General features: G+C 39.3%; 2 protein-coding genes across 2 annotated transcripts in view; one reads left to right on the forward strand and one right to left on the reverse strand.

Annotated features, from left to right (window-relative positions):
* Positions 1 to 4,685: 4,685 nt before the first annotated feature.
* On the reverse strand, positions 4,686 to 20,463 carry CUNH2orf15 (chromosome unknown C2orf15 homolog). Its single transcript, XM_047069849.1, has 3 exons — positions 20,381 to 20,463; positions 19,504 to 19,572; positions 4,686 to 5,734 (listed from the first exon to the last, which is right to left on the reverse strand). The coding sequence occupies exon 3, from the start codon at positions 5,663 to 5,665 to the stop codon at positions 5,390 to 5,392; it is 276 nt and encodes a 91-aa protein (XP_046925805.1). The 5' UTR covers positions 5,666 to 5,734; positions 19,504 to 19,572; positions 20,381 to 20,463; the 3' UTR covers positions 4,686 to 5,389.
* Positions 20,464 to 21,560: 1,097 nt separating this feature from the next.
* TSGA10 (testis specific 10) overlaps positions 21,561 to 26,969 on the forward strand; it is a 165,311-nt gene continuing 159,902 nt past the window's right edge. Inside the window, exon 1 of the mRNA XM_047069097.1 lies at positions 21,561 to 21,642. The gene's annotated coding sequence lies outside the window, so the exon portion shown is untranslated. The remainder of the gene's footprint in view (positions 21,643 to 26,969) is intronic.

Here is a 26,969-nt window from a genome sequence, read left to right on the forward strand (position 1 = left end):
TCCTACAGGAGAAAGACGCGTGCGAGGACCCACGGCCCGTCAGGCTGCGCGCGCGGCCAGCTCCGCCCACTGCCCACTGGGCCAGAGGAAGGCTGGGCGGCGGAAGCGCCGAGAGGAGGCGGGGCCACGCCGGGAGCCCTTCGTTCTCATTCTTTGGTGTCTGGCTGTGGGTGCCCGAGGGGCTCTCGACAGAGTGGACCAGCTGGCGCTAAACCAGATTAGAGATGGGGATACGTTCCAATGGAAAGTCACAGCGCCCGCAGTTCAGATGGAGTTCCCCACGTGACAGCGCAGAGCTAATGGTCACCCAGGGCGAAGGTAGGACAGGGCGGCTGTGTCAGGTTGGAGGGGGCATTCGCAGAGCGAGGCCAGAGGGAGGACGCCAGGAAGCCAGAGCAGTCAGGTCGCATGCCAGGCCAGGCCAGAGCACCAGCAGATGCCTACTGAATGTGCAGTCATTGCTCCAGGTCTTTCTGTATCTCCTCACAGTCCAAAGAGCACATAATTCCACTTGGAAGGCGAGAAAACTAAAATCAGTTTAAAAGACAAATTGCATTTAAAGGAATAAACGCTGGTATTCCCAATACAGAGATGGAAACTGCTGGGAAGGAGTGGGTCAGAAAATACACACTTAGGCTAATGAATGTTACCTATCTGCGGTGACCCTAAGTGCAGTTGGCAAGAAAATTCTTGTGGCTCAGCCAGATGGGCAATTCCTCCGGCAAGCCAAAGTTTCATTTAACTATTGCTGCATAATAACTGACTCAAACATCAGTGGCTTAACACGATTTTTTATTTCTAACATTTATACGGTTTCACCAGAGCTTTATTCATCCAGGGTTGGCTGAACTGGGAAGTCCAGGATGGTCTTATTCACACCCTGGCAACTGGTGTTTACTGGCTGCTGGGGCACCTCAATTCACGCCTAGCCTTGGAAGAGACACTTCAGCCACCTTATGTTAGCCAAAGCAACAACAAAGACAGGCCAGAGACAAGGGATGGAGCAATGGACCTCATCTCTTCATAAGAGGAGCCCAAAGAATTTGTGGTCTTTTTCAATCTTCCACAGAAATGAAAATTTTCAGTTAGAATAGAAACTGTCTAAGCCTGCATCTTGGAATAAGCAGCATCCAGGGTTCACAATTTGGTGATGCTTCACAGGGCTCCATAAAAAGCTACAATTTTTTTTAAAAAGCTACAATAAAGACAAATGGCTCATTTATCATTGCCCTTTTGGTTGAAGTTCCTCTTTCTTGTATTACGCAGATGGAATGGATTTTGTTCAGTTAGTCCCTCTAGGAATTTTATTAAAAATAGCCACACAATACTGTTTCCCTTTGCTTATATTACATCCTTCCTAAATTTCATTTCTCTCAAATCTGAGATGATAATTTTTTTCCCTTTATTTCCTACTGAGGTGGTTGTGTCCTTTGGTTATTCTTAACCCTTCTCCTACTTCACCTCCACTGGAACCTTCTTCCACTGACACCCAAACATGAACTCTGCTTCATCATAACAATCCTCCAGTGACCCCACTTCTTTTTCCACCTTTCATCCTGTCTACTTCCCTTTAAAAGAGCAGAGCTTCAAGGACTTGGCTACATATCCAGTTGCTTACTTCCCATTCATAATCAACTTCCAATATTTCTTCTGTCCCCATTCTGTCAAAAGTGCTTTTGAGTGGGGGGTGGTGGGGTGGTGAAATGGGTCAGGGTGGTCAAAGGTATAAACTTCCAGTTATAAGTAAGTCCTGGGGATCTAATGTACAGCATGGTGTCTATAGTTAACAATATTGTATTAATGTGTTAACAAGGTGCTGAGAGTAGATCTTAAAATTTTTCATCACAAGAAAAAAAATTTGATGGATGTTAACTTATTGTGTTGTTTTGCGGTATATACATATATAAAATCATTATGTTGTACACCTAAAACTAACCCAATGTCATATGCCAATTATATTTCTATTAAAAAATAGAAATAAAGAATAAATAAATCTCTTTAAATCATTAAAAATGTATTCAGGGCTGATGAAGAATGAGGTCAGCTACTTATTTTCAAATGGTTGTGGGGAGACGGAAGGCCTTTGTACTAGCAACTTTTCTGTAAATTTGAGATTGTTTCAAAATAAAAGGAAAATAATATATGTTAGGTGTCTGACTAAAGACTGTTAGTGCCCCCATGCATTCTCCAGCTGCTGTGAGTGTAGGAGCTGTTGTGTCCAGAGACACGTTAGTGATTCATGCTACCTCCCTGCTCCTCCAGCCTCCCCCTTGGGCTTTGTGGTAGCAATCAAGGTCTGACTAGTATGGGGCACAATAGTGCCACCCTTTGCCTCAAAATGGGTAATGGAACAGCTGTACAGTCAGATCCTTCCAAAGCATCCTGTGGATCAGGCCAAGAATTTATCTGAGCCCTCATCCTCAGCTGACTCCTATTTCCCTGTCTTACTTCCTTCACTCCCTTATATGCTTTTTCTAAAGAGCACAGTCTCAAAAATCACATGCATCTGAATTCCTGTCTCAGGCAGTTTCTAGGGAATCCCAACTAAGAGATCACACACTAGCTCAATAAGTGAAAGCTTTTATTATTAGCATCCATGACAACATCATTAGATGCAATACATAATAGGTTTAGACACCTTATTTTATGGATATGTTGAATTTAAAGTCTCCTAAACATCCTTATTTCTGCTGAACTACTTTTTTTTTTTTATGGGAAGTTTACTATCTTATTAGAAGTGGCAGAACTCTGAAAAGTACTCACTTTAGGATTCCACTTGTAGAATTCTCCCAAAACACCTAAGTGAGGTTGTTATCCTTATTAAGCTTGTTCCATTTTACCTCTTCCAGGAAGTCTTTGTGGATTTCCCTTGTCAAGTGTGCTGCTAAAACTATGGCTTAGGTTGGATTTGAGGATTCCAGTTTTTTGGTATCTTAGCAGCAGTGGTTCTCAGTGAGGGTGATTAATGTTAGCATTTTTATTGTCTCAATGACTTGAGTGAGCTACTATATTTGACATCATGCAACGCATGAGGCATCATGCACAATGAAAAATCATCCCACATTCAGCATCACCATGACTATCAAATATCCTGTTGGACATTCATGGAGATGAAAAACAAGGTTGTAAATATCTGAGCCAAGCCCCTGTTAAAAAAAAAAAAAAAGTGATTTTGCTAAGGTCATTGTGACATTTCACGTTGCTAGATCCAATCCTTGTCTAACCTTGCAGTTGACTACCTCCACCTTAATGACTACTGTAGGCAATCTTGACATTACCTTGTCTTGGTTTTCCACCATCCTCAATGCCAGTTCCTCAGTTCCTTTGCTAGTTCCCTTGTGCTGACTAGCTCCTAAATGTTGGAGTTCTCAGGACTTTTCTCACATTATACATTCACCTTAAGCAATTTCATTCATTCCCAAGGCTTTAAATGCCATTTCTGTGTACAACTTCAAAAGTTGTATTTTTAGTTTCATACATATAAATGACTATTTGCCTTGGAAGCTGAGTTATGTCCCCAAACCATGCTCCTGAGCTTTTCCCTAAGGAACCTCCATGCATGTAGTCTCTTTAGCTAGAAATCGTTTCTTTTTCCTCCACTTTCAAACCATCACTCTTTCCTGCTAAACTTCATTTGGACTTTAACCCTTCTCAAGATTTCAACCATCACCATCATGTTACTTAGACAACCATGTCACTGCAAAAGCTATGAAAACTTCCTAGTTCCAACAATTAAAAATCAAGTTTATGTGTTAAGTCTCCTGTCCTTCTGAACATTTTACTTTTTCTTCATGGTACATCATAATATGCATCTTATAGAATTACTGTCTGATACTCTATCTTCCCTGGTAGACAGTAAGCACTATGAAGATGGTGGCTATTTTATTCACTACTATATCCCCACCAAGAAACATAATGCCAAGTTAGGGGAACAAATGAATGACTTATGTTTTTTTCCTCTCCCAAAGAATTATGTTCTGTAAATGATAAAAAGCAGTGTCTTATTGGCTTATGTCCAATTCAACAATTTTATTTAACTCTAGGATCAATATTCCCTACAATACATTTGTATTTTTCTGATTTATAAAATAGTTTCCCCTGAAAGAAGATGGTTTTTCATCTTTGTTTTTATGAATATTAAGGAAATTTCTCACAATTAGCCATTAGAGATAGCCAGTAAATTTTAAAGTACAGGAAAATGTTCAAAACATACATACATACGTAATATAAATAGTTACAAGGTCACTATATGTCAACACAAAATGGTTTTACTTTCATCTAACAATACTTGGGACAATACTGCTGTCTCAAACTACTAGACATTTCTATAAGAATGGCAAACTGATGCATATAAAACAAGAATTTTTTTTTATCAATATATTAGGTTTATTTATTTATTTATTTTTTCAATATATGAAGTTTATTGTCAAATTGGTTTCCATACAACACCCAGTGCTCATCCCAAAAGGTGCCCTCCTCAATACCCATCACCCATCCTCCACTCCCTCCCACCCCCCATCAACCCTCAGTTTGTTTTCAGTTTTTAAGAGTCTCTTATGCTTTGGCTCTCTTTCACTCTAACCTTTTTTTTTTTTTCTTCCCCTCCCCCATGGGTTTCTGTTAAGTTTCTCAGGATCCACATAAGAGTGAACCTATATGGTATCTGTCTTTCTCTGTATGGCTTATTTCACTTAGCATCACACTCTCCAGTTCCATCCAAAAACAAGAATTTTTTAACACAAGACTATTTTTCTTACATTAAATATTGGTGGTATAAAATGGTAGTATCTATAAGATAAACCATTAGACTTGGAAATAACTATTTTGTAACTCTGAAATGAATTCAATGTGGGGAAAAATAGTTTTAAAAGGATGATTTAAAATGTGAAATGCTTCTCAAGATATGTAATTTACTGGTCTTTTGCAGGGTTTATGTGAAGTGATCTTTTACAGAACAGAAATGCAAAACTGCAGTAAGATAAAGTACCCTAAAGCAAAATCCCAAACTTGAAATATTAAAAAATTGGTACACTAGAAATAGTATGAAATACAGATGTCAAATTGTTCAGCCACTGTTTTTTGATCACTTGTTAGAGAAACATAATTAAAATGTTTTAGTACCATTTAAATACTGTTAATCAAAAAATTCTGATTTTTGACAAGGATAGAATACCAGAGAATTTTGCTTTGAATTTTGAAAAGTTTTTTTCCCCTAAAACAACTGTTTTGAATATGTATCAAAAAAGTGCAGTCTAAGGTGATTCATAAATAGTGAAAAATAAGCAATCATCATCCTTCATTTTGTTAGGTTTTCCTAATAAGGTTAAGTTCTCATTCAACATGCTCTCTTAGTCAAAAGCAATTTCTTTGGCAGAATGTACAAATAACTTCATTCCACATCTGTCATTTCTATTCCATCATTTTCTTTAACATATACTACAGAACCCAAGGTTTTCTCTGAAAGAGATCCTGTGCCAATCTCTTTACTTCTTGTAAAGTTTTCTTGGCTTGTGTTTTCTAATCTTATTTTCTTGATGTTTTGAAATAACTGAGTCACTGGTTCCAACTTGCTTTTCTCAGTCCCTTGCATTAAATGATCGTCCACTTTTGAATCCACACGCATAGCAGATACCCGAGTAGCAGATTTACTAAGGGAAAATCCCATTGGGAGAGGTGAATAATATAGTTGGCAGGTATCTCTTTAAGCAGTGGAAATGTTTCTTCAACTTGATTGCTTGGAAAGAAATGATAACAGGTGAATACAGTGGTAATTTCAACTAACCTCATGGCAGTGCTTGTTTTCATGAAACATCATGGTGGTGACTCCAAAAATGTAAAGTAAAATTGCCTTGGGGTGCCTGGGTGGCTCAGTCAGTTGATTGTCCAACTTCAGCTCAGGTCATGATATCATGGCTCGTGAGTTCAAGCCCCCCCCCCCCCCCCCCCAGTCAGGCTGTATCCTGACAGCTCAGAGCCTGGAGCCTGCTTCAAATTCTGTGTGTCCCCCTCTCTCTTTGCCCCTCCCCCGCTTGCTCGTGTGTGTGTGTGTGTGTGTGTGTGTGTGTGTGTGTGTGTGTGTGTGCGCGCGCGCGCGCGCGCGCGCGCGCGCGCTCTCTTGCTCTCAAAATAAATATTAAAAAAAAATTTAAAAGTAAAATTGCCTTCCACACTTCTCAATGTTTACATTTTCTTTGTAGGAGGATTTGCAGTTCTACATGTTCTGTGAAAGTCTTTTTAAAAAGGAATTTATCAGATTTTGTGCTTTATCACCTTTCAGAAATAAGAGAGCTTCTCTACTTAGTCCTTTATATCATTTTTCCTATCAAAAATTGTTAATAAATTATTAATGGATTAAAGAAATAATTACTGAAGGCCAAACACTCTGCTAGGTATTCTGCCAAAAATACAGATGCCCAAACAACTGTAAACATTTACCTATGAAGCAAACAGAATTAATAGGGGACGCCTGGATGGCCCAGTGGATTAAGTGTCTGGCTCTTGATCTCTTAGGTCATGATCTCACTGTTTGTGAGATCAAGCCCCACATCGGGGTCTGTAGCTGACACCATGGAGATTGGGATTCTCTCTCTCCGTCCCTTCCCTGCTCATGCTCACACTGTCTCTCCGTCTCTCAAAATAAATAAACTTAAAAAGGAATTGAAGGGAGAAATAGTTCTATAATAATAGTTGAAGATTTCAATATTCTACTCTCAATAATGGATAGAACAACTAGATAGAAATAAGAAAATAGAGGACTTAGTAAAGAAATAGAGCACTTAAACAACAAACCAACTAGATTTTTTAATTTTAATTTTTTTTAATGTTCATTTTTGAGAGAGAGAGAGATAGAGCATGAATGGGGGAGGGGCAGAGAGAGAGAGGGAGACACATAATCTGAAGCAGGCTCCAGGCTGTGAGCTGTCAGCACAGAGCCCAACATGGGGCTAGAATTCACAAGCTATGAGATCATGACCTGGGCTGAAGTCAGACACTCAACTGACTGAGTCACCGAAGTGCCGCTAATTTTAATTTTTTTTTTAACGTTTATTTATTTTTGAGACAGAGAGAGACACAGCATGAACGGGGAAGGGGCAGAGAGAGAGGGGGACACAGAATTGGAAGCAAGCTCCAGGCTCTGAGCCATCAGCCCAGACCCCGACGCGGGGCTCGAACCCGTGGACCGCGAGATCGTGACCTGAGCCGAAGTCGGACACTCAACCGACTGAGCCACCCAGGCGCCCCATTAATTTTTTATTTGAGTAGGCTTCATGTCCAGCATGGAGCCCAGTGGGACTTGAACTCATGACCCTGAGATCAAGACCTCAGCTGAGATCAAGAGTCAGACACTTAACCAACTGGGCCACTCAGGTGTCCCTAAACCAACTACATTTAACAAACATTTACAGAACACTCTACCCATCAACAGCATACACATTTTTCTCCAGTGCACTTGTGACATTTTCCGGGATAGACCACATGTTAGACCACAAATTGAGTCTCAACCGATTTTAAAAGGTCGATATCATATAAGGCATCTTCTCTGACCACAACAGAATGAAGTTGAAATCAATAACAGAAAACAGGAAAATTCATGAATTTGTGGAAATGAACACACTTTTTTTTTTTTTTTGAGAGCATGAGTAGGGAAAGGGCAGAGTAAGAGGGAGAGAGAGTAAGCAGGCTCCATACCCAGTGCGGTAGCTCAACCTCACTACTGTGAGATCATGACCTGAGCCGAAATCAAGAGTTGGATGCTTAACCTATTGAGCCACCCAGGCATCCTGAAATTAACACACTCTTAAACAACCAATGGATCAATGAAATCACAACGGAAATTAGAAAACACTTAGAGATGAACTTAAATTTACAGCAGAGCAAAACTTACTGGATACAGCTAAATCAGTGCTACAGTGGAAATTTATAGCTATTAACACATTAAAAAAACAAGAAAGATCTCAAATCATCAACCTAATTTTATAACATAAAGAACTAGAAAAAGAAAAACTAAACTTACAGACAGCAAAAAGAAGAAAATAATAAAGATAGAAATAAAATAATAAAATAAATAATAAAACAAAATAGAAAAACAACAGAAAAAGCAATGAAACCAAAAGTAGTTCTTTGAAAAGATAAACAAGATTGACACAATTTCTTAGATGGATTAAGAAGAAAAGATGACTCAAATTATTAAAATCAGAAATGACAGCAGGACATTACTACTGATTCTACTGAAATAAAAAGGAATATAAGAGAGTGCTCTATTTTATATGTCAACAAATTGGATATTCTAGCTGAAATGGACGAGTTCCTAAAAACAGAAAACCTACCAAGACTAAATCATGAAGAAACAACATCTGAATAGTCATCAAAATTCTCTTGACAAACAAAAGCCCCGGACCAGATGGCTTCACTGGTGAATCCTACCAGACACATAAAGAAGAACTAATACCAATCTTTGTCATACTTTTCTAAAAATTGAAAAGGAGGGAACCCCTTATGTTACCATGAGGCCAGCATTACCCTGATATAAAAGCCAGGCCAAGACACTGTAAGAAAACAAGCAAACAAACAAAAACCCCACAACAACCTGTAGACCAATATTCCTAAGGAACATTTATACAAAAATTAGCAACAAAGTACTAGCAAACCAAATTCAGCAGGATATTAAAAGGATTACACATCCTGATCAAGTGGGTTTATTCCTGGAATGCAAGAAAGGTTCAATATATAAAAATTGATCAATGTAATATATCACATTACAGAATGAAGGAAAAGAACCACACAATCAACTCAATGAAGCAGAAAAACATTTGACAAAATTCAACAAACTTTCATGATGAAACAGACAAACTAGGAAAAGATGGAAAATACCTCAACAAAATAAAAGCCATATGTGAAAACCCACAGCAAACATCATAATCAGAGAAAGCTTTTCCTTAAGATCAGGAATAAGGCAAGAATGCCCACTTTCACCACTTCTATTCAACATAGTACTGGAAGTTCTAGCCAGAGCAAAAAGAAATACAAATTGGAAAGGAAGAAGTAAAATTATCTCTATTCACAGATAATATGATCTTATATGTAGAAAATTCTAAAGATGGCACACACACACACACATACACACAAAACTGTTGGAACAAATGAATTCAGCAAAGTGGCATGATACAGTCAACACACAAAAGTCAGCTGCATTTCTATATACTAACGATGAATAATCTGAAAAGGAAATTAAGAAAATATCCATTTATATTAGCATAAATGGAACAATAAGATACTTAGGAATTAACTTCACCAAGGTGAAAGACTTGTATGATGAAAAATACAAAACACTGCTGAAAGAAATTAAAGACATAAATAAAACACATCCCATGTTCACAGATTAGAAGACCTAATATTATTAAGATGTTCATATTACTCAAAGTGATCTACACATCCAAAGCAATCCTTATCAACATCCCAGTGACATATTTTGCAGAAATAGAAAAATCCATCCAAAAATTCATATAGAATCTCGAATAACCAAAATAATCTTGAAAAAGAATAAAGCTGGAAGGCTTACATTTCTTGATTTCAAAACTTAATAGAAGGCTACAGTAATCAAAATAATGTGGTACTGGCCTAAAAACAGACGTACAGACCAATGTAACAGAGTCCAGAAATAAACCCTCACACATATGGTCAAATGATTTTTTTTAAGTTTATTTATTTATTTTGAAAGAGAATGTGCATGCAAATGGGGGAGGGATGGGGTGGGCAGAGAGAATCCCAAGCAGGCTCTGCACTGGGGCTTGATCTCAGGAAGGGTGAAATCATGACCTGAGCCAAGATCAAGAGTTGGATTCTTAACCAACTGAGCCACCCAGGCACCCCAGCTCAAGTGATTTTTGATAAGGGTGCTTAGATCATTTCATGGAGAAAAGGACAGTTTTTTCAACGAAAGGTGCTGGGGAAACTGGATATCCACCCACACACACACACACAAAAAAAAAGTGGAACCCTTACCTAACACCATATGCAAAAATTAACTCAGAATGTATCAAAGACCTAAATATAAGATCTAAAACTATAAAACACTTAGAAGAAAACATAAGGCAAAAGCTTTGCCATGGATTTGGAAGTAATTTCTTGATTATGATGCCAAAGGCATAGGCAACAAAAGAAAACAGACAACTTGGTCTTCATGAAAATTAAAAAAAAATTGTGTGTCAAAAGGCACTATCCAGAGTAAAAAGGCAACAGAAAAAATGGGAGAAAATATTTGTAAATCATATATCTGGTAAGTGACCAGTAGAATATACAGTGAACTCCTAAAATTCAACAACAAAAACCCAATTAAAAAATGGACAGAGGACTGAATTAGATATTTCCTCAAAGAAGATATATGAATGTCTAATAAGCACATGAAAAGATGTTTAGCATCACTAATAATTACAGAAATGCAAATCACAACAGTGAGACACTGCTTTGCACCCATTAGGACAGCTATTACAGAGAGAGAGAGAGAGAGAGAGAGAGAGAGGAAAGAAAGAAAGAAAGAAAGAAAGAAAGAAAGAAAGAAAGAAAGAAAGAAAGAAAGAAAGAAAAAGAAAGAAAGAAAGAAAAAAAGAAAGAAAGAAAAAGAAAACAAGTGTTGGCAAAGGTATGGAGAAATTGGAACCCTTATGTACTGTTGGTGGAAATGGAACAGCTGCTGTGGAAAATAATTTGGCAGTTCCCCCCAAAAGCTAAAATTACCATATGATCCAGCAAACCAACTTCTGGGTATAGACCCAAAAGAATTGAAATCAGGGTCTCAAATAGTTGTACACCCATGTTCATAGTAGCCTTATTCGCAACAGCTAAAACGTGGAAACAGTTCAAGTGTCCATTGATGGATAAGCAACATGTAATGCATATATATACAATAGAATATTATTTAATATTATAAAGGAAGAAATCCTGTAATATGCTACATGATGGACATTATGCTCAGTGAAATAAATTGGTCACAAATCGGTCACAATCGTCCACTGTATGATTCTTCTTGTGTAGTACTTAGAATACTCAAAATCAGAGAGAAAGAATGGTGGTTGCCATAGGGGGTTATTGTTTAATGGGTATAGAATTTCAGTTTACAAGATGAAAATAATTCTGGAGAGGGATGGTGGTAATGGTTGCACAACGTTATGAATATATTTAATACACTGAACTGTACACACTAAATTGGTTAAGATGTTAAGTTATGTATATATCTTACCATAATATAAAAAAATGAAAAAAAAAGAGTCCAATAAAGATACAGTACTTTTCAGTACAGATGCCCAATCTGTCAAGAGAGACAAACATGCAACATGAAGGAAGGGCCCAGAGAGGTTCTGAAAGGAGGGGAGCCTAGGTCAGGGTTGGGCTTTGAAAGATGGGCAGGAACTTGAAAGGCAGAATTGACCAGGTTGGAAGAAGGGACCAGCTTCCTGGCACAAGGAAGACAGTGAGGACTTCTGAAGTTTTGTCTAGTGCTTGTTAGAGAACAGTGATTGACCGACCAAAGTGCTTAAGCAGCAATGTGAGGTCTGAAACAGACTCCAAGTTGTGAATGAGAGCATTTTGCCACTTTTTGGAATATTGTCCTTCTTTTCCTCCCTCCCTCCCTCCCTCCCTCCCTCTCCTCCCTCTCCCTCTTTCTTTTTCTCTCTCTTTCTTTCTTTCTGAGAGGGAGATAGAGAATCCCAGGCAGGCTCTGTGCTTTCAGTGCAGAGCCCAATGCTGGGCTGGAACTCACCAACTACGAGATCACGACCTGAGCCGAAATCAAGAGTTGGATGCTTAACCGACTGGGCCAGGAATGTGTCCAGGCACCCCAACAATGTATTATTTCTTTAATATTTAGGCACTGTGGTATCTGAGTTTAGAATTCCATCCCTATCAAGCTGTAATCATTTTATTGACAAAAGATCTCTAATGATATCATCTTGAAACCTTAATCCATATGTGTGATTGAATATCAGTATTTACAACAGAACAAAGTCCTGGGCCTGTTGCAGTATCCTAAACATACTAGTTACTCAAATACTGTTAATATGAAAATTAGGAAATGGCTTTCTAGGAATCAGAAATAATTTAGCTAAAGTTTGAAAAGATCTCTCTGATGATATTCTAAAATGTTAGGTCTCCCTGTTTCTTAGATCTGGAAACTGAAGTGAATATTTTTTCTCATCAAACACATATATAATACTATCTTCAAATTAGTAAAATTGAATTTATTCTATTCTTTGGTCTGTCCTCTTTGATTATTTAAAAAGGAAGTACTCTGGGCATAAGACACGAATAAATGCTTTTCTAAAGAAGACACCCAGATGGCCAACAGGCACATGAAAAGATGCTCAACATCGCTCCTCATCAGGGAAATACAAATCAAAACCACACTCAGATACCACCTCACGCCAGTTAGAGTGGCTAAAATGAACAAATCAGGAGACTACAGACTCTGGAGAGATGTGGAGAAACGGGAACCCTCTTGCACTGTTGGTGGGAATGCAAACTGGTGCAGCTGCTCTGGAAAACAGTGTGGAGGTTCCTCAAAAAATTAAAAATAGATCTACCCCTATGACCCAGCAAAAGCACTGCTAGGAATTTACTCAAGGGATACAGGAGTGCTGATGCATAGGGGCACTTACCCCAATGTTTGTAGCAGCATTTTCAACAATAGCCAAATTATGGAAAGAGCCTAAATGTCCATCAACTGATGAATGGATAAAGAAGATGTGGTTTATATATACAATGGAATACTACTTGGCAGTGAGAAAGAATGAAATCTGGCCATTTGCAGCAACATGGATTGAACTGGAAGGCATTATGCTGAATGAAATGTCAGGCAGAGAAAGATACCATATGTTTTCACTCATATGTGGATCCTGAGAAACTTAACAGAAGACAAGGGGGGAGTAGAAGGGGGAGAAAAAAAAGTTACAGAGAGGGAAGGAGGCAAACCATAAGAGACTCTTAAATATTAAGAACAAACTGAGGGTTGATGGGGGTGGGGGAGAGGGGAAAGTGGGTGATGGGCATTGAGGAGGGCACCTGTTGGGATGAGCACTGGGTGTTGTATGGAAACCAATTTGACAATAAATTATATTTAATATAAAAAAATAAAAAGGAAGTACTCTTGTCAAAAATGTTTAACTTGAATCTAATCTTGAGGACACAATCAGATAAACCCAAACTGAGAGATATTATATAAAAAAAAATAGCCTCTAGTCAAAAATGTCAATGTTTGAAAGACACAGGGAAACTGAAGAATTGTTCCAGATTAAAAGAGACTAAAGAAACATGATTTCCAAATGCAGTTAATGATCCTTTAGTTTTGGGGGAGGGAAATGTACTATAAAGGCCATTTCTTGGACCACTGGAAAATTTGAATATTGATGGTTTATTAGATAATAATATTGTATTAACGTTAAATGCCCCAAATGTAGTACCTACTATGGTTATATAAGTGAATGTCCTTATTCTTAGGAGATACATGCTGAAATTGGGGTAAAGGATCTTTCCACAACTTGTTTTCAAATATTCCAGCAATAGATACAAAGAGAAAGTAAAATATGAAAAATGTTAACAACTGTTGAATCTAGGTGGAAAGGGTTAAAAAAATTGTTCACTGTATTATTCTTGTTAAATTTCTGTATGTTTAAAACTTTTTCAAACTACAAAGTTGAAAAAACTTAAGAAGAATATACAGTTGACCCTTGAACAACACAGGTTTGAACTGCATACGTCCACTTATGTGTGAATATTTTGTGTTTTCTTTTCTTTTTTTTTTTAATTAATGTTTATTTATTTTTGAGAGAGAGAGAGAGTGCGCAAGCAGGGAGGGGCAGAGAGAGAGGGGGAGACACAGAATCTGAAGCAGGCTCCAGGCTCCAAGCTGTCAGCACAGAGCCCAATGCGGAGCTTGAACTGCACAAGCCATGAGATCATGACCTGAGCTGAAGTCACTTAACCCACTGAGCCTCCCAGGCAACCCTGTGAATATTTTTTCAATACATACAGTATGGTACTGTAAATGTACTTCCTCTTATGATCTTCTTAACATTTTCTTTTCTCTAGTTTACTTCTCATAAGAATATAGTATATAATACATATATAAAATATGTGCTAATTATTTATATTATTGGTAAGGATTCTAGTCAACAGTAGGCCATTAGTAGTTAAGTTTTTGGGGGATCAATAGATACATGTAGATTTTCAACCACATGGGCAGGGGAGGTTGGCACCCCTTAACCCTGCATTGTTCAAGAGTCAACTATAGTAACAGAACTCTGTGAAACATTATACTGCATATGAAATCAACAATGGTAAGATAATGGTAACATATAGATTCTCAACAAGCACATTAAATTTCAGTTTAATAGCAAAATTGAGGAAGAACCAAATGCAATAGGGTATATTTGGCCCTCTGAGTGTCACCTTCACTTGTCTGGAATCTTGAGGACATAAAGAAAGAACAAGTATATTTGGGACCTCTTTGGCCTGGCATTCAGATAGCCATTCAAGAAAATTTTTTTTAATGGTTATTTATTTTGAGAGAGCAAGCATGAGCAGGGGAGAGACAGAGAGAGGGGGTCAGAGGATCTGAAGCAGGCTCTGTGCTGACAGCAGCAAGCGTGATGTGGGGCTCAAACCCGCAAACCATGAGATCATGACCTGAGCCTAAGTCAGACACTCAAGTAAGAAACTAAATAAATTTGACATATACACACCACAGAGAGACTTGCCTTACCAGACATTAAGATATGCTACAAAGTCAAAATAAAAAAATAGTCTAGTACAGGCGCAGGAACAAATAAAGGACCAATGAAACATGACAGAGTTCTAATTTGGACCTAGTTGTGTGTAGGAACTTCATACATGGTAAAGGTGGCACCATACAACAGACTAAGTTTAGACAGAACAGACTAAGTTTAGTAGTATAGTACTGTCAATACTGGCTCACTATGTAGATGCAAATAAAGTAGGATCCCTATCTTATATATAAAAGTGAACTCCAAATGCAGTAAAGACCTAAATGTGAATTGCAGAACTATAAACACAGTTTTTAAAATGTAGGACAATATTTGTTACCTTGGGTGGAGAAAGAGTTCTTGAATAAAAACTAACAAGCTTAAACAGGAAGAAAACGGATGGATCTGAATACTCATAATTAAGAACTTCAATAAATAAACTATAAACAGTTAAAAAGATGAAAATTGGAAGATGTGCTGTACAAAGCGGACAAGGAATTTACAGGTAGAGTATAACTACAAATCAACAAGAAAATGGGAAACCCAATAGAAAAGTGGGCAAAGGATATAACGATGTAATTCACAGATTGGGGAATCCCAAATAGATAACAAGTACATAAAGAGATGTTTGAACTTACTAGGAGTCAGAACAATGCAAGTTTACCACCATCAGAATGACAGACTCTAGGAAGGTAGATAACATGGAGTATTAAGAATACAGGATGACGAGGGGCGCCTGGTTGGTTCAGTTGGCTGAGCATCTGACTTCAACTCAGGTCATGATCTCACAGTTTGTGAGTCTGAGCCCCGCATCAGGCTGTGCTGACAGCTCAGAGCCTGGAGCCTGCTTCGGATTCTGTGTCTCCCTCTCCCTCTGCCCCTCCCCTGCTCAATGTCTATCTCTCTCTCAAAAATAAATAAACATTAAAAAAAAAAAAAGAATACAGGATGACAGGAAACCTTGTACATTGCTGGTAGAGTAATTTTTAGCTCCAATTTCATATTCTACATCCAAACCTTCAGTGAATCCTGTTTCTATTTTTACCCTTGCCCAACCCTTCCTATTGTGTATTCTTCAAACTGTATTTGGAATGAGTTTTTTTTTTTTTTTTTTTAAGTAGGCTCAATGCCCAATGTGCAGTTTGAACTCATGACCTTGGGATCAAAAATCCCATGATCTACTGACTGAGTCAGCTAGGCATCCCCTGGAATGAGCCTTTTTAATAAAGTGTTAAAAAAATTTTTTTTAATGTTTATTCATTTTAGAGAGACAGTGTGAGTGGGGGAGGGGCAGAGAGAGAGGGAGACACAGAATCCAAAGCAGGCTCCATGATCATGACCTGAGCTGAAGTTGGGACACTTAACCAACTGAGCCACCCAGCACACCCCTGGAATGAGCCTTTAAAAAATTTTTTTTAATGTTTATTTATTTTTGAGAGAGAGAGAGAGAGCATGCATGAGTGCATATGCATGAGTGCATATGCATGAGTGGGGGGAGGGGCAGAGAGGGAGGGAGACACAGAATCTGAAGCAGGCTCCAAGCTGTCAGCATAGGGTCTAACGTGGGGCTTGAACTTATGAACCACAAGATCATGGCCCGAGCCAAAGTCAGACACTCAACCAACTGAGCCACCCAGGTGCCCCTGGAATGAGCCTTTTAAAACATAAGCCAGATCTCATTAATACTCTGCTCACCACTCTGCTCTAGGTACTTTCCATGTCAGAGTAAAAGCCAAATTCTCTATATTTTGAGTCTCCAGCTGTGGTAAGGAGAATAATGGCCCTTAAAGGTATTCACATCCTAATTCCCAGAACCTGTGAATGTCACATGGCAAGGGGAAATTAAGGTTGCAGATGGAATTAAGGTTCCCAGCCAAATGACCTTGAGGTAGGGAGTTTATCCTGGACTCACTGGTCATTACCACTGTAACCACAAGGGTCTTCACAAGTGAAAGAGGGGAGGAATGTCACTATTAGACTGATGCAATGCGGGAAGGACCTGACTGGCCATTGCTGGCTTTGAAGTTAGAAGAAGACCACAAGCCAAACAAAGTGGCAGCCTGTGGAGGCTGGATTCTTAGATTCTCCCCAAGAACCCCCAACAGGAATACAGCTCTGCTGACACCTTGATTTTAGTCTAGTGAGATCCATTTTGGACTCCTGACCTCCAGAGCTGTAAGATAATAAATTTGTGTTGCTTACATAACCACTAAGTTTGTGGTAAATTGTTACAGCAGCAATTGGAGACTAATACAACCAGCTAACATTCTCAAATTCCTCTCTCACTCTGCCCCATGATCTTATTGCTATTCCTCAAGAATATGCTATGCCAAACCCTCTTCTGCTTTAAGTTTCATGCATTTACAGTTACCTCAGCCTGAAGCAATTATTGTGCAAAGCACTTCTGTTGGGGATGATTACTAACATGGGGTCTGAGGCTATCAATAGCTAGCTGACTTTGAGCCCTGAGGGAGTTAACAGGGACCAGATTTATCTTCATGTCTTCAACATCTAAAAAAAAAAAAAGACAACACATGAAACAGTGGTTTTTAAATAACAGACAATAGGCAGTGCATCCCTAAGAGATCCCTAAGAGAAAGGAAATAAATGCTCACTGCCTGGAAATTTCAGGCTTCAGCACAAAGAGGGGGAACCCAAACTGTGTCTGGTTATTTCAGTGAGTTGAGGAGATAGGAGTTCAGAGTCTGCAGAGACCAGGGTCACTAGAATTTGTGCAGAGAGGAGAGAGGTACAGTGAGAGAAAGAGCTCCAGAGATCTGCAGAGAATTCCCCACAATTCTTTGGCTGAGTACTGATCAGGAAACACATGTGCAAGAAAACTACTGAAGCCTGGGAAAGAACCACCAAAAAGTAGAAGGCCAAAAAGTCCATAGATCTTACACAGGGCCAAAAATGCAGTTCCCACCAGCCTGAGTATAAAGAACTCCTAACACAGGGGACGTTATACAGAGTCCTCAGAAAGGTATTGGCTTAGCAATGGGGCCAAATTAGCCCTGAGAGTATTTTGGACCTAACAAAGCTTAAAAGCAAGCCTCTAAAGCAGTGCTGTCTGACAGAACTTTCCTCAATGATTGAAATATTCTATATCTATTGTCCATTATACTAGCCACTAGCCACATGTGGCTTTTGGAGTTTGAAATGTACATAGTACAAATGAGGAACTGAATTTTAAGTTCTACCTAATTTTATTAATATAAATCCAAAATGCCACATGTAGCTAGCTAATGGTTACTGTTTTTTTTTATGTTTATTTATTTATTTATTTTTTTTTAATTTTTATTTTTTAACGTTTATTTATTTTTGAGACAGAGAGAGACAGAGCATGAACAGGGGAGGGGCAGAGAGAGAGGGAGACGCAGAATCTGAAACAGGCTCCAGGCTCTGAGCGGTCAGCACAGAGCCCGACGCGGGGCTCGAACTCACCCACCATGAGATCATGACCTGAGCCGAAATCGGACGCTTAACCGACCAAGCCACCAAGGCGCCCCAGTGTTTATTTATTTTTGAGAGAGAGAGCATGGACTGGGGGGGGGGCAGACACACACACACACACACACATACACACACACACACACACACACACACACACACACACATACACACACACACACAGAATCTCAAGCAGGCTCCAGGCTCTGAGCTGTCAGCACAGAGCCCGACATGGGGTTTGAACTCATGAACTGTGAGATCATGAGCTGAGTTGAAGTTGGATGCTCAACGAACTGAGCCACCCAGGTGCCCCTAATGGTTACTGGTTTGTTTTTTTTTAAATTTTTTTTCAATGTTTATTTATTTTTGAGATAGAGAGAGACAGAGCATGAACGGGGGAGGGTCAGAGAGAGAGGGAGATACAGAAACCGAAATAGGCTCCAGGCTCCGACCTATCAGCACAGAGCCCGACATGGGGCTTGAACTCACAGACCGTGAGATCATGACCTGAGCTGAAGTCGAATGCTCGACCAACTGAGGCACCCAGGTGCCCCAATGGTTACTGTTTTTAACAGTGCAGCTCTAAAGAGTCAAACTGTTTCCAAGTAACATTACTGCATTTCAGAACGCAGCCTAAATATATTTAAAGAAAAACAAAACCAAAAACCTCCAGCACCCGACAATGTAAAATCTGCAATGTCTGTTAGCCAAAAAAATTAACCAGACATGAAAACAAGCAGAAAAATATGACCCATAAACAGGAGGAAAAAAATCAGTTAATAAAAACAAACCCAGAAATGACACAGGTGATGGAATTAGTTCTCAAGGACTTTAAAAGCCATTTTAAATATATTCCATATTTTCAAGAAGGTAAAGCAAATCATAAGCACGATGAGGTTAGAAATGGAAGATATTAAAAAAGAATTAAAATTCCAGGGATGAAAAATATAATTCTGACATAAAAAATATGGTGGATGGGATTAACACTGCCAAAGGAAAGAAAGTGACCTTGAAGATATATCACAAGATGTATCGAAATGAACACAGCATCAGTTAGTTGTGGGATAACATCAAGAACCCAAACATATGTTTAATTGGAGTCCCCCATTTTTTTAGGGTACCAAGGAGGTACAGAAAAAAAGGCAAAACAGATTTTTTTGTAGTGAAGCTGTGAAATGATGGAGAAGCTAAGGGAACAGAAAACCCAGACCTGAGAATTACCCAGGAGTATCTGTCACAAGTGAGAGAGCATATGTACTATATAAAAGGATTAGTTGGGGCAGAATGGAGCACTTACCACTCTTTGGATTTCCATAGAGGAAAGAAAATGTTCACTTTCTTGGATTGGGGGATGAAGTCAACAGTCCTTGATAGGAAAAGAAAGGAAAATCTTCATGCTCTGGTTTGGCCTTAAAATGTCCCTTTCCTTACATTCTTCCCAAAGAATCTTCAGAAACATCTGGGTGGTGTACACAAATGCTTAAGGTTTTCTTATTTTTTCCCTAAGGGAAGTACTTTCCTAACTTCCGTATTAATAAGCCCCTCATTCCTCCAAAGTCTTCAACTCAGACTTTCGAGGTTCATACATTTTCCCCTCTTTTCAATAATGCTAGATAATGAGAACATTTTATTCACCATAATCTTAGTATCTGAAAAGGAAATGAGATTATACATTGTTCTCCCTAAAATAACTTTTTAGGATGGTCTTTGAGAGTTCACGCTTTGTTTTTTAAAATTTTTTTATTAAAAAAAATTTTTTTAAGTAAGCTCTATGCCCAATGTGGAGCTTGAACTCATGACTCCTAAAGGAAGAGTCCCATGCTGTACCTACTGAGCTAGCCAGGTGCCCCAGTTCATGCTTCTTTGTAAATTATTTTTATCAGTTAGGTAATATTACACTTTAATACCTCTCGGGACCTCTGACTTTGTCTAAAATAACAAGGATTCTCAACTTAATTTTTTAGTGTCTAGCTATACTTACAAAGTATATGCTAGCTGAAAATAAATGCTACAAAATATGAGAAGATGTAATGGCACAAACAGGTGAAGAAATCAGAACAGAAATGGGGAAAACATGTCACATACTTAAACGTACTTCTACGAAGTAATTTGTTCTAACATAAAATGTGTTTATGGATGCCAATAATATATGGGTGGGGGGAATGAGTACTCACCTGGCAAAAACAGGAATTGTCTCTTCAAATGTGAAATTACTTTTGAAATACACAGGCGAAAACTTGATCATCAGAGAACAGCCCTAAAAACCTAGTCACCTATTTAATCCGTAGGAAAAGGCAGGGAGATACAGCCATTAGAGTTCTGAAGTTTTTTGGGTTATTTAAGACAAGTTATTTAATATTAAGAAATGTTAAAAAGATAGTATTTTTTTTCAAGCTGGGCTCCAAAACTTTGGCAGAGTAATGCAACCCTTATTCTTTTTCACTAAAAAGCCCTTTTTCAACTTTTAGGTAACGTGGCTAATTTTAACATAGTTGGATGGCCAAAAATATTACACCTGGTTAAGTTACAGTGTTCCAAGACTCAAGGCCCCTACTTGGGAGAACACAAATTTAAATGGTTTTACACAGGAAAATAATCGACACAACATTAAATATCAAGTGAGGTAGTATACCCTTTTTTGGTTAACGATCTGGTGGTTTTTCTGGAAAGGGGTTTTAGAGAACTGACATGTGGGGAAGGAATACCGGTCAGGAATCAGCGCCTGCCACTTCCCGATTCAACCATGACTGAATTGTGCAGGGCTGACCGGGTCGTGGGTCCGCTGGCTCCCCAGGCTGCAGGCTGCCGGTGCTCACCCGAACAGAACTGCTCTCTCCCGAGAGGCTGCAGCAGCAGAACCCCACCGGGGAGACTCCCCGAAAACCGGCCCCTGGCTGCGGCAGGAGAGCTAACCAACCTCCCAGCCCTCAAAAGCAGCTCTGGGGAGTAACACGTTCCGAGTAACTCACTGAACGTGTGTCCAGAACGGTGTAAGATCCCTAAGAAAAATGGCACAAAGCTGCAGCAGCAAAGCAGCACGTATCCTAGAGCTGAGGGAAGAAGGCTGGAGGAGACACAGCCCTGCGCATGCGCGTTCCATCCAGGTGCGACACCGCAGGCAGAGAGTAAGAATTAAGTGGTGGAAAAGGGGGCTGCGGCTGGTTACTAGGAGACGGGACGCTCGGGTGGTACGACTAGGCTCTGCGTGGCCGTACGCCTGCGCGGCGCGGATGGACCAGGAAGAGGCCTCTGCTACGCGGCCTGAAAGGCGGACAGGTGGACGTACGCGTCGCTACGTCTGTGGGTGCGCACGCACGGCTTGTAGTCCCCGCGAGAGGGAGGGTCAAGCCAGGTACGCGTGCGCACGGGAAATAGGGGCACGCGGAAAGGAAGCCGAGCGAAGGCGCCGGGGAGGTGGAGGACGAGCCCCCCTCAGGTACAGAGCGTGAGGGCGGGGCCGACGGCGGCTCCGACCGTCGCTAACCGCCTCCGCCTCCTTCCCTCAGGGTCCCGCCTTCCTCTGCCCCCCACCGGGGCGGGGCCACGTCGATTTAGGTGTGGGAGGGGAGGGGAAAGGGGCGGAGGATGGAGACGGGGAGGGACCTGGATCTCTGGGGCAGGCAAAGGCCCGCCAGTCGTCAGCATGAGCTCCAGCGAGGAAGCTGGGCCGAGAAGCCCAGGGAGGGACTCGGAGCTCCAGGTGGGAGCAGCAGGGATGCGCCGGGTCGGGATAAAGCAGCTCCTGGGCCGAAAGGCCCTGCAACAGGTCGGATGTGACGGGAATTAGGGGCTATGGGTGATCTCCGAGGTGGGTATTCACTGCTTGACCCGCTGTGAGGGACGGTGGAGAGCAGAGTCGCGGTCCAAGGAAGTCCTCCAGGAGCAAACTTTTCCCCTGTTGTCGTTTCTTGGGCTCTTAGCGTTGAGCCGAGTTCCTATGGTGACCGCTTCGCTTCCTGCCACAGCTCTCCACTTGGTAGTTGTGGGGACTGTTGTGTTTAGAAACGCTTGGAGTGGAGCTGAGGAATTTGAAAGTCAGAGATTCGGGAGTTCAACCTGCTCTTCCTGACTCCCGGTGTCTCATTTTTAAGCCTCCTTATAGATTTTGGGAGGTGAAGGGCCGAGATTACGTAGGTATTTGCATGGAAATCGACAATAATTTCACTGGAAATTATACGCAGGAAAGTCAGAGTGAATTGGGTTTTGTTTGAAAAAATATTTGAGACAAGCTGAGTAACTGGCATCTGTGGACCTGATACCTAAATACGTATAGGAATATGTTTTTTTTTCTTTAAATAAAGTCAAGCATCATGGCTTTAAGAAAGATTTGCATAGTGACAGAGTCCCAGTGTTTTCCTTCTTCCACTCCAGACCCTTATATCGCAAAATATTCGTTGTTTTAAAATTTCTCTTCTGGTTTTCTGCATTTGAAGAACACTGTTTTTTGTTTGTTTTGTTTTTTAAACATGGAAGGAGATGAGTAGAAAAATAGTTTATAACTAGAAGAAAATAGGTTAGTTATAAACATAAGTGGAAAGTGTCACATTATTCAAATCTGCTTCCAGGATAAAACTGGTTGTTTGTAGTTTAATTGCTCAATGAACTTAAACCATTCAATTTTAATTAGTGAGAAATAACTAGGAACATATATTAATGAAATATTTATTGTAAACAATAAACTTTGGCATTATTTAATGGCAGCTTCCAAAATATATCTTATTTTGTTTACTGTCTGAAAAAAAAAATCACTGCTTATTGTCCAGCATATAATCAGATGTAGAGATTCTGTTGGCTCCTTTGCTGTATTCTTTTCAGTTGCTTAGATCAGTTTTAGGGTAATTTGCTTTTAGAGTATTCCATATACAGAGGCAATTAGAGAAGTATTATCCATTTTCTTTTCCATCACATGTCCCCTTTTCTCCCCAGATGTAGCCACTATCCTGATTTATATGATAATCTCTTTCTTGCCTTTCCTTATAGTTTCTCCATCTTTGTGTATGAACAGACATTCTAGTTTGGCTTGTTTTTGAATTTTATATAAATGGAATTGTAGTAAGTATTCCTTTGTAGTTTGCTTCTTTAGTCAATGTTATGTTTTTTAGATTTATCCATGTTGCTTATAGTTTGTTGTTCAGTGCTCCATTTTAAGACTATACCACAATTTATTTACTCTAGTATTAGGGTTTTTATAGTTTTTGGTAACTATGAGCAACACTGCTGTGGACTTTTCCTATACATGTCCCTCATGATAATCTTTTAAAGTGAGCTGATTAGTAAGGTAGTTTTGTCTTAATGAATGTGATTAACATCAGTCTGTTATTAATATTTTTTAGTTCAGAAAAGCCTCTTAAAAACAACTCTTTAACTTCTTATGTTTCTTAGAGGTCTTGATAAATGATACTTCTAAGGCCATTGTTTTATGCTCCTTTAAAAAGACAAGTTATGGGGCGCCTGGGTGGCTCAGTCGGTTGAGTGACCGACTTCAGCTCAGGTCACGATCTCGCGGTCCGCGAGTTCGAGCCCCCGTCGGGCTCTGGGCTGATGGCTCAGAGCCTGGAGCCTGCTTCCGATTCTGTGTCTCCCTCTCTCTCTGCCCCTCCCCCGTTCATGCTGTGTCTCTCTCTCTGTCTCAAAAATAAATAAACGTTAAAAAAAATTAAAAAAAAATAAAAAGACAAGTTATTTCTTTACAGTATAGTCTGGATAGAAGAAAAGTCAGCTTGGGTTTGGATGCAATGACTAGAGAGATTATTTCTTTTTCCTAAGAAAGGTTAAACATTGTGGCTTTACTGTTTTGTTTGAAGTGAATTCCCAAAACATTTATTCATTCATTTTTATAATCAAAATCTATCTCAAAATTATTCATAAAACTGTGGTTTTCTTCATCCTTCTGTTAGTGAGACTATTCCTTCCTACTTCAAAATGTTAATGTAAACTTTTGGAGACAACTGTATAAAAAGAAAACAAGTTGAACTTTTGTGGAAACAGATTTCAGAATCCCATATAAAGTACTCCAGTATTTTTAATTTTTCTACCAAAATATTGCGTAGATTTGTTGAGCTTGTAGTATATGCATGATCTTTTGCTCAAGACTGATGATATTTTTTGGCACATGATCTTACCTCCTATTTCATGAAAAATGAAAATTCTTCCAGGCAGGACCTTTTGCACATTTCTATCCGTTCTTACTTAAATCTTCACCTGACCTTGCTTTTCTCTTTCTTGTCTCAAATGACAGTGCACAGACCATTTCTTTGGGTTTACTTTTTTTTTTTTTAATGTTTATTCTTTGAAAGAGAGAGCTTGAGAGGGGGAGAGGCAGAGAGAGAGAGGGAGACGCAGAATCTGAAGCAGGCTCCAGGCTCTGAGATGTCAGCACAGAGCCCAACACGTGGCTTGAACCCACAAACCATGAGATCGTGACCTGAGCTGAACTCAGATGGTCAACTGACTGAGCCACTCAGGTGCCCCTCTTTGGGTTTACTTTTATTGGGTCAGTGGTCTTCCTTCATTAGTTAACATTAACCATGTTTTAGGTATCTTCACTGTGTTTATGCCTTAGGACTTCTTAAGCTAGAGTGTAAAAGCTTTAGGGAGTTCTTGAACCCCCTGAAGTTGCTTGTAAAATTTTGTATGCGTTTTTATTTTCCTGAGGAGAGGACTCAGGGCTTTTGTTTTATTCTGAAGGGAGTCCTTGATACAAGAATTAAGAAACAAATTCTTCTCTTTTGTAACAACCCTTCAACAACTGTGGTCTTCTAACTTTTGCTCATAGTTTTGGGGGAACATGGAAAATATATTCTAAGTCTTTTTGGGGGAAGTTGAAGTCAAAAATACTTTTTTGTACTCTTTTTCTCTATATTCCCTTGGCATACATTACATTCCACTGATATGGTGTTAATACTGACTATAATTTCTGATTTATTTTTTCTGGACTTCCCTAGATCCATCTAAAAATTGTAGGTTTTTGTTTTCCATCTTCCTATCCCCAGAATCTAATGTTGGTTCGTTCTTATTCTAGCTATTTATAAATTTGTTTTGTAAGTGAATAAATGTGGTTGTTAAAATCTTAAAATATAAATAGAAATGGTGACAGTAGGGTTAGAAAAAAATTTATTTGAGAGAGGTTTTAGTGAAAAGACTAGTAGGACTTGATGGCCGATAATATATATAGCACTTCTTTTTGCCAGGCAGTGTTCTAAAATGCTTTATCGAACTCGTTTAGTCTTCACACCTCTATCACGCAAGTATTATTATCATTCCTGTTTCAGAGATGGGGAAGCCATGGCCAGAGATCTAACTTGCTCATAGGCAGCTAAGAAACAGCACAACTAGCATAATGAACATAAGCAGTCTGATGCTAAAGAACAAGCTCCTAACCACTATGCTGTGATGCTTCCTCATTGAGAATGGTTGTGATTTTAGCTTGAGTGTTTATTGTAACAATTTGCTGCTTCCAAAGTACTTTCACTTGTATTCTTTAAGATCTGTACAGGAACACAAGTTCCATTTAGATAGAGATTATGGGAGTGTGGAGGATATTCAGTGGTCTGAGGTGGGGAAACTGGCAGGCCAGGCATGGGCATTTCAGATACACTGATTTCTCTCCCTTTTCACTGCCTCCAAAGATAGTGCAGAGAACGTAGCAACTCTAATATGATTGCCCACAATTGTCAGGTAGACTTTTGGCCTCTTGCTACTTTTAATTTCTAGTCTAACCTGATAGGTAATTTTATAGAATCCCTACCTGACTATTCAGTTTACCAAAGAGAAGAAAGAAAGTTCAATTTTATCTGCTTTTGTACACTGCTTCCTTATCAACCTATACAAATTTTTATTGGCACTTTCCTATTATGCAAAGAATTCTGTGCAGGTTGGTAGGACTACAGAGAACTCTAGGACACTGCTTGTTTGTAAGATTCTAATAATTGTGTGAGGAAGACATATCCAGAAAAATAAATAGCTACACAGATTATTGTATAACCAATACATACAGAAGTCTCAGTAAAGAAGTAATCACTGTGGTGCCTGAGTGGCTAGTCGGTTAAGCCTCTGACTTTGCCTCAGGTCATGATCTCATGGTTCATGGGTTCGAGCCCTGCCTTGGGTTCTGTGCTGACAGCTTGGAGCCTGCAGCCTGCTTCAGATTCTGTGTCTCCCTTTCTCTCTCTCTGCCCCTCCCCAACTCACGTTCTGTCTCTCTCTTAAAAATAAGTAAACATTAAAAAAAAAAAAAAGTAATCACTATCTGATGGAGAATACTGAGAACACCTACTAGAAAATATGGAATTCAAGCTGTGCCTCAGAAGTGTCTTTCGTTAAATGGAGAAAAGATAGTATGTTTCTATAATGATAATATGAACCTATGTGTAAAGAATGTAGAATAGTTTGTTTTTCATAAAGGGATTCTTGGAGATATCAATTAGGAGATAAGTTTGGAGAAGTGGGAGGCAACCACATTATGAAGAACTGTGAATGTGTGGCAGGTTTCCACTTCATTTGAAGAGATCCTTGCTATTCAAAGTGTAGTCTCTGTACTAACCAAATAAGGAATTACTGAGCAGCATTTTTAGAAATGCAGTATTTCAAGCCTACCATGGATAAGAAAATTCCTAAATGATTTAGATGTTCAGAAGATTTGAAAAGTACTGTTAATTATAGTGAATAGTCTGAATCTGTTATTCTAAGTCAAATGTTTATAACTAGGAATACATTTTTCAACAGAAACTATGTAAGCAATGGTACTTGGGATTTTGGCTTAAC

The sequence above is a fragment of the Lynx rufus genome, unplaced genomic scaffold (genome assembly GCF_022079265.1).
Source record: "Lynx rufus isolate CCGP_SWC_20201006 ecotype Redwood Valley unplaced genomic scaffold, mLynRuf1.p SCAF_8, whole genome shotgun sequence".
NCBI lineage: Eukaryota > Metazoa > Chordata > Mammalia > Carnivora > Felidae > Lynx > Lynx rufus.

Coding starts and splice junctions, on each gene's coding strand:
- CUNH2orf15 (XM_047069849.1), bottom strand. CDS start 5,665: ATGGGATTTTCCCTTAGTAAATCTGCTACTCGGGTATCTGCTATGCGT.